The 13,350-nt window shown below is 40.7% G+C and overlaps 1 protein-coding gene across 13 annotated transcripts in view; it reads left to right on the forward strand.

Annotated features, from left to right (window-relative positions):
* The window catches only part of YEATS2 (YEATS domain containing 2), a 100,999-nt gene that overhangs the window by 23,007 nt on the left and 64,642 nt on the right, over positions 1-13,350 (forward strand). For 11 of the 13 annotated variants that reach the window (XM_035275142.3, XM_035275150.3, XM_035275147.3 and 8 more), the window contains exons 5-7: positions 797-1,042; positions 3,286-3,401; positions 7,959-8,120. In XM_035275142.3, the coding sequence (XP_035131033.3) occupies positions 797-1,042; positions 3,286-3,401; positions 7,959-8,120 (524 nt within the window). The remainder of the gene's footprint in view (positions 1-796; positions 1,043-3,285; positions 3,402-7,958; positions 8,121-13,350) is intronic. The other 2 variants (XM_078350239.1, XM_078350240.1) reach the window with 1 other exon arrangement.

Below are 13,350 nucleotides of genomic sequence, written 5' to 3' on the forward strand. Positions count from 1 at the left end.
ATTTAGGAATGCTTTTGTCTCCTGTGATCAACCATTTAATTATTTTTAGTTTTCAGTGGCAAAACATATTTATAGCTCTGAAAACTTTGTTACTGAAATTCAACGACTTTGTTGCTTTGAAACGGTAGCTTCTGCCTCTTTCTCACCGAAACCATTGGTTTAATAACAGTTTTTAAAAGGTAGGCTTCCTAGGAACATAACTGCAGTGTTATCACATTATAATGGAATATATTTTGCATACAAGTAACTAAGATGTAGAAAAATTCCATAGATGTCTGTACTGAACTGAAGACAAACTTAATACATCAATATTAATCATTCAAAAATATTCTATATTGCATTTTACTCCTATGTGGGGACCATGTTTTTTATATATATGTATATACACACACACACACACATATATACAGCTTTTAAAAATTTTTTTATATTTCTTTCAGGGATATTTTATTTAGAGCAGTTGATGTATTCGAATACAGCAATGTGAGACTTTTAAAGTCAGATTTTATTTTCTGTGTTAACATGTATTATTTCTCATTTACCTTCGGATTACCCTGTATCCCTGTATCTCTAGCTGTTAGTGTTAGAAACTTTATATAATTATTTATCATTCTAGTTTTTGTTTTGTTGGTTCAGGCCATGCTAAGGAGTTGGGATTTCATTTTATGGGTATGGGGAGATTTTGAAAGATTTTAAGCATGATCATGTAATAGATAAGATTTTGGAGAGACCAGATTTTTGCCTGCTTTTGATGGATTTGATTAAAAATTTATTTGCTTGCTTGCTTTTTTTGTAGGGATCAAAGACATGTGATACAATGGTTTTTAATCATCCCGCTATCAAGAAATTTTTGGAATCACCCTCTAGATCATCGTCTCCTGCCAATCAGAGAGCAGAAACACCATCAGCCAATCATTCAGAAAGTGATTCTTTATCTCAGCACAATGACTTCTTATCTGACAAAGATAATAACAGCAACATGGATATAGAGGAAAGACTCTCAAACAACATGGAGCAGAGACCAGGCCGAAATCCCGGAAGGGTACGTAGTTGGCTGGATGTGGGAGGGAGCTACAGGAGAAGGGAGCTAGTATTTACTGACGTACGCACCTGTTTGCTCACTGAACTATCACAGGAATCCTAGGAAATAGGTTTGTTTTCCTTTTATAGTGGGGAAACCAAATCTTGACGAGGTTTTATTTGCTCAGAAGTGTCAGAACTGAGAAGTAAACCTGAGTGTTTCTTTTTTTTTTCCTGAGATGGAGTCTTGCTTTATCACCCAGGCTGGAGTGCAGTGGTGCAGTCTCGACTCACTGCAACCTCTGCCTCCCAGGTTCAAGCAATTTTCCTGCCTCAGCCTCCTGAGTGGCTGGGACTACAGGTGTAAGCCACCACACCCAGCTAATTTTTGTATTTTTAGTAGAGATAGGGTTTCACCATGATGGCCAGGCTGGTGTCGAACTCCTGGCTACAGGTGTTCCACCCACCTTGTCCTCCCAAAGTGCTGGGATTACAGGTATGAGCCACTGCACCCAGCCTAAACCTGAGTGTTTTTAATTTTAGAGCCTGGGCTCTTGTGCACAGCACAGCTCCTGGGTGCTGTTTATGTAGGTGTGAAAGAAACTTTCCAGAGTTGGCAATTCTGTGATCTTGCTCAAGGTCTTTCCACTCTGTCATGCTTATTCTCTTGAGAGCAGTCGTTCTTCAGTAGTTTCCTCTGTGAGACTTTATATTCTCAGATGCTTTAGTAGATGGAGGAAATTTGACAAACAGTTGAAAAACATTGCTCTCTGATTCTGCTAGTTGGTAATGTGAGCTCCCATCTCAAGCTACTCTGATCTTTTAAGCTACTCTGATCTTTTTTTTTTTTTTTTGAGATGGAGTGCTGCTCCTTTGCCCAGTCTGCAGTGCAGTGGCATGATCTTGGCTCACTGCAACCTCCACCTCCCGGGTTCAAGCAATTCTTCTGCCTCAGTCTCCCAAGTAGCTGGGAGTACAGGCATGTGCCACCACGCTCAGCTAATTTTTTATATTTTTAGTAGAGATGGGGTTTCACCATGTAGGATGGTCTTGATCTCCTGACCTTGCGATCTGCCTGCTTCGACCTCTCAAAGTGCTGGGATTACAGGTGGGAGCCACTGCTACTGGCCTACTCTGAATTTCTTGATAAAATATTTGACTATAGAGTCATTATTGGATTAGAGCAGTGATTTTTCTCAGCCAGGTGTTTTATTTTCCACATACCTAGACATCAAGCGTTTGATTATTTTTGATAAAAATATGTTTGTATTTATTTTTCTGATTTTAAACTCGTGTTCATTTTTGAAAATTGTTAAATAAAATATGGAAAGTAAAAAAGAGTAGAAAATTCATTCATGAGGCTACCACCCAAAATCAGAACTCTTAACTGTTTAGATTTACCTTTTTTTTTTTTTGAGATGGAGTCTTGCTCTATTACCCATGCTGGGGTACAGTTGCGTGATCTCAGCTCACTGCAACTTCTGCCTCCTGTGTTCAAGTGATTCTTCTGCCTCAGCCTTCCAAGGAGCTGGGATTAATAGGCATGGGCCACCATGCCTGGCTAATTTTGTATTTTTAGTAGAGATGGGGTTTCTCCATGTTGTTCAGGCTGGTCTCAAACTCCCAGCCTCAGGTGATCCACCCGCCTCAGCCTCCCAAAGTGCTGGGATTACAGGCATGAGCCACCGTGCCCGGTACGGATTTACCTTATCTTTCCAATATCCTTCCCGGGCAAACATTACATGTGTTTTCCTTTTTTCAGTTAAAAAGAATTTAGGAGGTTGTGTGCAGTGGCCCATGTGTGTAATCCCAGCACTTTGGGAGGCCGAGGCGGGCGGATCACCTGAGGTGAGTTTGAGACCAACCTGACTGTTAGAAAAGGTTAGAAAGAAGGTAAATTCCATTGACCCCTTTCTTTCTATTCCCGTTTCCCAGAAGTAACCATTGTAATAGTTTATTGTGTATCCTTCCAAATCCTATTTGCATATCGAAAGCAGTTGTTTATGACTATTAAAAACACACAGGGAATTACAGTATATAAACTTTGTACAAATTAGGCACTATAGTGCATTTTTTCTCTTTTTTTTGTATCCAGCAAAATATGGTGCATTTTTAAAATGCTTTGAGAGGTGCCATGAAGCCAGATAATTTTATAATTAAAAAAAAATCTTAGTTATTCCATTTATACTTTTCATGGTTTTGTGGTTTCTGTCCTAATGAAAATTGTTGGAAATGAGAATGCATGTTGATTATGATTCTTTTCAGGATACTTCTAGTGTTACTAGCTCCCATAAAACAGAACAGCGGAATGCTGATCTCACAGGTGATGAGACTTCACGACTTTTTGTAAAGAAAACAATAGTAGTGGGCAATGTGTCTAAGTGAGTATCCAGTTGAATTTATTTTTGTTTGTCCATTTATGTTAATACTTTGGCACTAATACTCTCATTGTAGTATAACAGTAGGAAGAGGCCTCAGGCATTGTTTTTCCCAAGCCTTTAGTTTTAAAAGTAAACCACAATGTAGAAACTTTATTAGGATAATTGTGCTCGTTAGTGAGCACAGTCAGAATTTGAATCTAGGTCTCCTGTTTTTCTTTTATTTTGAGACAGAGTTTTACTCTTCTTGCCCAGGTTGGAGTGCAGTGGTGTGATCTCAGCCTTGCAGGTTCAAGCGATTCTCCTGCCTCAGCCTCCCTAGTAGCTGGGGTTACAGGTGTGCACCACCATGTCTGGCTAATTTTGTATTTTTTGTAGAGATGGGATTTCACCACGTTGGCCAAGCTGGTGTCTAACTCCTGACCTTGTGAGCTGCCTGCCTTGGCCGCCCAAAGTGCTGAGAGTACAGATGTGAGCCATTGTGCCTGGCCTTTTTTTAAAAATCCTTTGATTACTCTTTCACCCAGTGTGGAGAGCAGTGGCTCAGTCTTGGCTCACTGCAACCTCCGCTTCCCAAGTTCAAGCAATTCTTCTATCTCAGCCTCTGGAGTAGCTGGGATTACAGGCACATGCCACCACGCCTGGCTAATTTTTTTATTTTTTGTAAAGACGGGGTTTTATCATGTTGGCCAGGCTGGTGTTGAACTCCTGACTTCATGATCTGCCTGCCCTGGCCTCCCAAAGTTCTGGGATTACAGGCGGGAGCCACCCCACCCAGCTTATTACTCTTTTCAAACAAATAGCCCCAGGGTCAGGGCACCTAGGTCTCCTAACTTTCTTTTGGATATTATTTCCTTTGTACTGCCTCTGTAGAGTGCCATTATGCCTTGCCTTGCACAATATCCACAAATATCCACAAAGGATAAATAAGGGGAAGATGTTTTTTCCAAAATATCGCTAGAGAAGAGGCAGTATATTAACTCCTAGACCTTCTTGTGTAGTTTGTAAAATATGCTAATTGTTAGGTATTTGAAAGCCAGTAGAGGATGGTAAATCCGCAGATCCTGCCCTCAATTCGAATGTTCAATTCTTCATTTTGTCTCTACATTTACATTCTTGCATCCGCCATTGTGTTAGTCTCTTCTCACACTGCTAATAGAGACATACCGGAGACTGGGTAATTTATAAAGGAAAGAGGTTTAATGGACTCACAATGCCACATGGCTGGGGAGGCCTCACAGTCATGGCAGAAGGCAGAGGACAAGCAAAGTCCTGTCTTAAGTGGAGGCAGGCAAGAGAACTTTGGTAGGAGAACTCTTGTTTATAAAACCATCAGATCTTGTGAGACTTACCATCATGGGAACAGGGAGGTAACCCCATGATTCCTGGTTACCTCCCAGTGGGTCCCTCCCAAGACGTGTGGGAATTCTGGGAGCTACAATTCAAGATGAGATTTGGGTGGGGACACACCAAACCATTTACTTGTGATTGGCACTTCCAAAGCTGAAACCAGATTCTTCTCCCTGGAAAACCTATTTCCTGTTCTTTTGTTTTGGTTTGAAATGGAAGGGTGTAAGTGTGATGGGTTTCTTTGACTTTTGTTTTTCTTCAGAATCTTACTTCAGGTCCTTTTTTGTGACTCTAAGGCAAACCAAAGAGGTTTGTATCTAACAAGGCATCAGGACATGAGAATAAAGTAGATAAAGCCTTCTCAGTCACCTCTTTATATTAATACTTGGGCATAATACTCTTATTATCCTGGTATTACAGCAGAAAGAGACCTCAGGGAATGTTTTTTTTGAGCTCGCAGTGGCTTCAAAAGTGAACAAAGGTCCAGAGATTTGAGTCTCTGCCAGTGTGTCTGCCAGTCTTTCCCTTAGAATGAAACAGTGCTTGGTAGAAATTTCTAAGACATAAGCTCTTACACAAATATAATTGGCCAATTGTGTCAATGTGTGTAAGTTTGGAAGAACTTTTGACTACTCTGAACCAGTTCTGTCTTTAGGGGCCTTAGTGAATTCTAAAAATGTTGATTTGGTTGCCCAAAATTGTTTTTAGTTCGTAACAAAAGGTTGCTGAGCAGATCTTAAAGGCAGAATTCCTCCAAGCTCCAGAGCCACATACTTTACTGCTATGATCTCAGGCTGCCTTGTTATCTTGTAGCAGCTTCATCACTTTTGCCAAGTGTCTAGGGCTAAAGACATTATAAATCCTCTCATAACATAAGAATGTTAAGTAAATATTTGGCCCAGATGTAAATAGATGGAAGGGATTAAATTAATTAGATGGAGAAAAATTGATTACAGTGGTTAAGAGTCTAAACGGTAACATTTTTAACTAATTTCCTCATGAAGTTTCATATGCTGATCCCTTCCTCATTAGGTATATTCATCTATGCTCCCTGTGATTTTTATCGTATTATGTGGCCATTTTCTGTTTTCAGATATTTTTCTCAAATCAGACTGGAGTCTCTTTAGGGTGGAAACTATGTCTTAATCTGGTTTTGTTTTGTTTTTTTCGAGATGGAGTTTCACTCTTGTTACCCAACGTGGCGTGTAATGGCGTGATCTCGGCTCACTGCACCCTCTACCTTCTGGGTTTGAGCAGTTCTCCTGCTTCAGCTTTCCAATTAGTTGGGATTATGGGCAGGCACCGCCACACCTGGATAATTTTGTATTTTTAGTAGAGATGGAATTTCACTATGTTGATCAGGCTGGTCTGGAACTCATGACCTTGGGTGAGCCACCTGCTTTGGCCTCCAAAAGTGCTGGATTACAGATGTGAGCCACCATGCCCAGCCTTGTCTGGTTTTGTTCCTTACAGTATTTATTTAGTAAATATTTGATTGATTAATTGATAAAAGGAAAAAAATAAATATACACAAACCTGGTGAAATTAATTTTAAAAATTACTCATAGAAAAAAGAGAAGGCACAAATAATCCTAGATATAAAAAAGAAGGCATAACTGCAGATAGTGAACCATTAAAGAGATAAGAAACCATTAACTTCTTTATGCCAATACATTCAAAAAATTAGATGATTGTGTAGCCCAAATCTTCTTATGGTCTAATGGGTCTGCCTGAATTTACAGGCATGGCCTTTTCTGGGCTGACCTCTCTTGTAAAGATATTACCTCTTCCCATATCGTTCTGTAGATAATGGTTAAGATCCCAACAGGGGGCTGGACGCAGTGGTTTATGCCTGTAATTCCAGCACTTTGGGAGGCTGAGGCAGGCAGATCACAAGGTCAAGAGATCAAGACCATACTAGCCAACATAGTGAAACCCCGTCTCTACTAAAAATATAAAAATTAGGTGGGTGTGGTGGCACTTGCCTGTAGTTCCAGCTACTCGGGAGGCTGAGGCAGGAGACTCACTTGAACCCAGGAGGTGGAGGTTGCAGTGAGCCGAGATCGTTCCACTGTACTCCAGCCTGGCATCAGAGCAAGCCTCTATCTCCAAAAAAAAAAAAAAATCCCAGCAGTGTTTGTGACTTTCATAGGCTAGAATAGTAAAGGGCCAAGATTGGACAAGAACACTCCACAGGAGCTAGGTTAGGCAATTTGCCCCCTACCTCGTATTACTAAGGATTAGCGCTAGGCAGAGACGAGCATATAGAAGGCCATGACCATATGTTCTGTATGAATCAAAGAAGGGGGTCTCATACTGAAATGAAGACGGTCCATAAAGGGAAGCGCTAAAGATGCTAGTTTTACCATGATCAGGACTTCAGGGAATGGCACGTCTTAGCTTTCAGAGGGCAGGAGACTAGGTGCAACCTTCTTGGCAACCATGAGAGTCACCAGAAAGGCCCAGAGCTCTAGCACCCTGAAATTTGAATGAAATCAACTCTAAGGCTAGAGGTTCCCTAACCCAGGAATAAAAGATATGTTAGTTTATTTCCACCTTAGATGTCTATTTAGCAGGAAAAACGAGTTTGCCTTTTTTTTAAATTGCATGCTGAATGAGCAGAACAAAACAAACTTTTAACAGGATGCCCCTTAAACCAAATTTATGTTTTATTTATTTTGTTATTTTATTTATTAATTTGGTTTAGTTCACTAATTTAAATTTTCCGAGGTATGGCTTGCTCCGTCACACAGACTGAAGTGCAGTGATGCGATCGTAGCTCACTGCAGCCCCAGACTCCTGGACTCAGGCAGTCCTCCCACCTCCTCAACCTCTCAGCTAGCTAGGACTACAGGTGTGGGCCACCGTGCCCAGCTGAGTTTAAAATTTTAAACTCAGTGACAGGGTCCCACTATGTTTCCCAGGCTGATCTCTAACTCCTGGCCTCAAGCAGTCCTCCCAGCTCAGCCCGAAGTTGAGGAGCTGGCATTACAGTGTGAGCCAGCCACTGCATCCAGCCCCAACTATGTTTTAGAAAGAAAGAAAGAAAAATGATTAACTTGCAAAGACTCATTTTGTTTGTTATGGTGATGTAGCTGTTGAATATTGTGGGAATTTTAATCTTGTTTTTAATTTTAAGTAGGAGTTAATTATTTTGTTAGGTTTTGGAAGGACAAAAAGGATTCAGGTTTCTGTTTTCTTTTTCTCTAGGTATATACCTCCGGATAAGAGGGAAGAAAATGACCAGTCAACTCATAAGTGGATGGTATATGTCCGAGGGTCTCGTAGAGAACCCAGCATTAATCATTTTGTCAAGAAAGTTTGGTTCTTCCTACATCCCAGCTATAAACCAAATGACCTTGTGGAAGTTAGGTAAGCATACTTGAGTTATTTAACCTAAATTGAAATACACATTTATTGAAGTGGAAGAAAAGCGATTTAACTTCAGAACTTTTCCTGGAAATGTAATAATTGAGAATTGGCTCTTGGTCACAATATAGTTTTAGTTGTAGTTCACTCTTTGAGATTACTGTCTCACTGAGCAGGCATTGTCTTCTCCTAGCTGATTGTTACCACACTAATTCTATTAGCTGATTTTGCTCCCCTCTGGAAATAGCTAAACTTGTTTGTATAGTTACAGATACATATGAAAATGTTACTTCTTGCTGAGTGAGGTGGCTCACGCCTGTAATCCCAGCACTTTGGGAGGCTGAGGCGGGTGGATCACCTGAGGTCAGGAGTTCGAGACTAGCCTGACCAACATGGTGAAAGCCCATCTCTACAAAAATACAAAAATTAGCTGGGCATGATGGTGGGTGCCTGTGATACCCGCTACTTAGGATCCTGAGGCACAGGAACGGCTTGTACCTGGTAGGCGTGGTTACAGTGAGAAGACTTCACGTCACTTCACTCCAGCCTGGGTGAAAGAGAGAAACTCCATCTCAAAAACAAAAAAAAAAAAGGAAAGAAAAGAAATTGTGATTTCTTTTTATGAATATCAGAATATAGTAGAACTAAATATAGTATTCTAACACCATAGACTAATTAATGTTGAAAGTTCCCCATGGTTTCACTCCCTTTAGAAGTAACTGCTAATCATATTTCCTCTGGACATATTTTAATATAGTATAGTTGTTTGTTGTTATTCTTATTTCACCAAGATGGAATGATTATATATATTTTGGGAAATTTGCTTGTATCATTTAGGTGTACTCTTTACATCTTTATATGATGTTACACATATACACGTTAATTGTGGGTGTTTTTTTGGTGGGGGGCAGAGTCTCGCTCTGTCATCCAGGTTGGAGTGCAGTGGAACGATCTTGACTTATTGCATCCTGTACCTCCTGGGTTCAAGCAGTTCTCATGCCTCAGCCTTCCATGTAGCTGTGATTACAGGTGCACACCACCATGCCTGGCTAATTTTTGTATATTTTGTAGAAATGGAGTTTCGCCACGTTGGCTAGACTGGTCTTGAACTCCTGAGCTCAAACTCCTCCCAAAGTACTGAGATTACAGGCATGAGCCACAAGGCCTGACCCATATTAATGGTATACGTTCACTGTGTAGGTGGTTGTCGGTTATTATCAGTGAGATCTCTATTCTCTGCTCTGTTCAGAGCCTTGCTTCACCCCCAACTCTTAAAACATGGCTGCCTCCTGAAAACTCTGCTCTTTTTTAACCCTTTAAAGTGTTGGTGGCTGTTTTTTTCTCACACACACCATTGCGCCTAAGGGTGGGATGGATGTCTTCCTTGATAGTATTTATGGCTTCCGGACCACCTCTCTCTGCCAAGGATGACTGAGGAAATTAGTAGATAATTGCAACAGAGAAGGAGCAGCAGCCTCAAAGGAGTTGAGGCTTTTTGGAAATGGGGGAAAGGTTTCAACACCTGGTTTGCTGATTTTCTCTCTATCATAACTCTTACTGTCATTCTTAAAGACTTTGTATACGTAGAGACAATTTCATCCAAAACCCTTGTCTCTTGGTTCTTTGATTTCTTCACTTGGATGCTTAGGTTATTGTAGTGATATATCATAGAATCTAAGCTGAGTAGGGAGAGAAGATACCTATGTAAGAGCAGTGATGGCTGGTGAAAAGTTTTGTGAGCAAGAAATAGAAGTCTCCGTGAAGTCAAATAATAGTTGGATTGGGGTGAAACTGGAAAGACAGGGGCTTGGTGGTCAGAAAATGGAATATTTGGAAATAAGATTTTTGTAGGTAGGTCCAGTATGTTTATATTCTTCACAATAATTATCGTGGTTATCAGTTGATCCGTCCTTTCCCTGCATCTAATACACACTAAATTCCCTTGCAAGCATGGGTCCTATTCTAGATTTTTAATAACTTCCCCTGTAACAGTACTATACTATTATAATTGTAATTGCTTGATAACATATTCTGATATCTGATAGATAATATTTTACTTATGATTATTTTAAACTTTTTTTGGTCAATCTTGAATACATATATTTTTCTAGATTACCTTAGAATCAAATTGTCAAGGTACAGATTAGAATTGCACTGAGTTAATGATTAATTTTCACATTTTTAATGATATTGGGTCTTTCTCTTGTCTACTCAAGAGGATCAATGTAGTAGTTTTTTAATGCAAATAAGATTTTTTTCTTTTATTATTATTTATAACACTTCCTTCATTTTCTTGATATATTTCACTGGGAAGCGCAGTGAAAAGTGTTGAAGTGCAGAAAAGTGTTGATACTCTTATTTTATTCTAGTAATAAAGTTTACTTGGTAAAGAAGCAGTTTGATTCATAGGCTCTCAAACACTGGTGTTAGAAAGACCTTGTCTGTAATTTGGTTTATCTCCATACCTGATGTAATCCTTTCAGAAATGCCTTCTACAACCAACTTCAGCATGTAGCCTCTCCTAGAAAACCACTGGTGACATACCCTTGTTTTCTCTGCCTGGAATACCATCTTTCTCCCTGTTGTCTGTTTTCATACACACACGCATGCATACTCACACATTTGCACACACATACACAGTGTCGCCATCTGAAGATCTGCTTCTTGTTTGTTTGTTTTTGAGATGGAGTTTTGCTCTTGTGGCCCAGGCTAGAGTATGCAGTGGTGCGATCTCTGGTCACCGCAACCCCCACCTCCTGGGTTCAAGCGATTCTCCTGTGTCAGCCTCCCGAGTACCTGGGATTATAGGCATGTGCCACCACCCCCGGCAAATTTTGTATTTTTAGTAGAGATGGGGTTTCTCCATGTTGGCCAGGCTGGTCTCGAATTCCTGACCTCAGGAGATCCACCTCCTCCGCCTGCCAAAGTGCTGTGATTACAGATGTGAGCCACCTCGCTCGGCCTGAAAATCTGCTCTTTATCCTTCAAGATGTCATTCAGAAGCTACTTCCTCAGTCTTTTCTTGTCTCACTTTCTTCCACAGGTTAAGTTACAGTGAATGACTGTTTACTTGAATGGTTGGGATTTTAACAATATTTTATAGTTTATAATAGTTTATATAGATAGTATATAGTATTTTTAGTAGAGACAGGATTTCACCATGTTGGCCAGGATGGTCTCGATCTCCTGACCTTGTTATCCACCTGCCTCGGCCTCCCAGAGTGCTGGGATTACAGGTGTGAGCCACCACGCTCAGCCGATTTTTAAATAGTATTTTAAAAGAGATTATTGCTTATGTGCTTCTGGTGTTTAAAACTCCTGGAGAAATTATGTGCTGTGATCCACCATAGCTGTGTCGTTTTTAATAGCAGGTAATGTATGTAAGTTGATTACTACATTTATTCATTTACATGTATGTCTCACCAGATTTACAGCTTTTTGATGTTTGGGACCTTATCTTGTCTTAATATCCCCAGAGTCCGCTGTACAAGGTGGATCAAAAGGTCAAGAGTTGAAGACCAGCCTGGCCAACTTGGTGAAACCCCGTCTCTACCAAAAAAAAAAAAAAAAAAAAATTCGTCAAGCCCAGTGGTGCGTGCCTGTAGTCCCAGGTACTTAGGAGGCTGAGGCAGGAAGGCAGGAGAGTTGCTTTATCCTGGGAGGTAGAGGTTGCAGTGAGCCAGGATTGTGCCATTGCACTCCAGTCTGGGCAACAGAGCCTCAAACTCCTGGGCTCAAGCTGTCCTCCCATTTCAGCCTCCTGAGTAGCTAGGACTGTAGGCATGTGCCACCTATGTCCGGCTAATTTTTTACCCAGGCTGGTCTCGAACTCCTTGCCTCAAGCAATGCTCCTGCCCTGGCTTCCCAAAGTGTTGGGATTACAGGCGTGAGCCATGTACCCAGCCTCATTTCGTGTTTGATACTGAGTGAATTAGTGAATTCATGAAATAGACCATTCCATTTGGAGGTGGCTATTTTCGTTTGGAAATTTTTAATTGTGTTGAGCAGAGATTGAACTTCTCTGACTTCTGAACAGGAAGCTTTTCATATGGCTTCTGTATCACCCAGAAGCATCATCATCCCTTTCCTTGTGCAGTTGTTTAGATATTTGAAAGCAGTTATTGGGTCTTATCCATATTTCTTTCCGTTGTCACTCGTGACTTTGTTTTGTGTTCTTTTGCCATTCAGGTTATATTCTTTGACATACTCCAGTTTACCTATATTCCTTTTTTTAATTTTAATTTTTTATTTTTTGAGACAGAGTCTGCCTCTTTACATGGCTGGAGTGCAGTGGCGTGATCTTGGCTCTTAAAAATCAAACACTCAGGCCAAGCATAGTGACTCACGTCTGTAATCCCAGCACTTTGGGAGGGCAACGCGGGCGGATCACCTGAGGTCAGGATTTAGAGACCAGCCTGGCCAAGATGGTGAAACCCCGTCTCTATGGAGTTAGACTCTGTCTGGGAAAAACAAAACGATAATTGGGCCAGTGTGGTGGCTCACACCTGTAGTCCCAGCACTTTGGGAGGCTGAGGCAGGCAGATCACAAGGTCAAGAGATTGAGACCATGCTGGCCAACATGTGAAACCCTGTCTCTACTAAAAACACAAAAATTAGCTGGGCGTGGTGGTGTGTGCTTGTAATTCCAGCTACTCGGGAGGCTGAGGCAGGAAAATTTCTTGAACCCGGGAGGCAGAGGTTGCAGTGAGCCGAGATTGCGCCACTCCACTCTAGCCTGTCACCTGGTGACAAAGTGAGACTCTGTCTCAAAAAAAAAAGAATGATTGGCCATTTGAGTAAATTAGTTGAGCAAGGAGTTGTCCTTCATTCTGTATTTCCAATAGAGTCATTTTTGTTTAATCCCCATAGTCTTAGGTTTTTTCCCTCTTGGTGTCACTGATTTATTTCACCTTCTATGAGGAATCTAGTAATATTGGAGTTTGTTCAGGGGAGGCAGTCCTTTATTGTATGAAGTAACATCTTTTGAAGTATAACATTTCCATAAATAATGTTGTTTTAGGTCTTAGGTTTTTTTTTGCTTTTAAAAATATGTTTATGGAGGAATTTCCTGGTAAAAAGCATTGCTCATTTTTCCTGACTTTGCACTGTTTGTCTTCTCTGGCAGCAGTCTTTCCTGTCTGTTCACTAAAGGTTAGGCCGTGTACATACATTGAGACACATCCCTAATTTATCATATTCATCATGAGAGAAGTTCAGCTTTCAGCATGATTGA

This window comes from Callithrix jacchus, chromosome 15 (assembly GCF_049354715.1).
Source record: "Callithrix jacchus isolate 240 chromosome 15, calJac240_pri, whole genome shotgun sequence".
Classification (NCBI taxonomy): domain Eukaryota; kingdom Metazoa; phylum Chordata; class Mammalia; order Primates; family Cebidae; genus Callithrix; species Callithrix jacchus.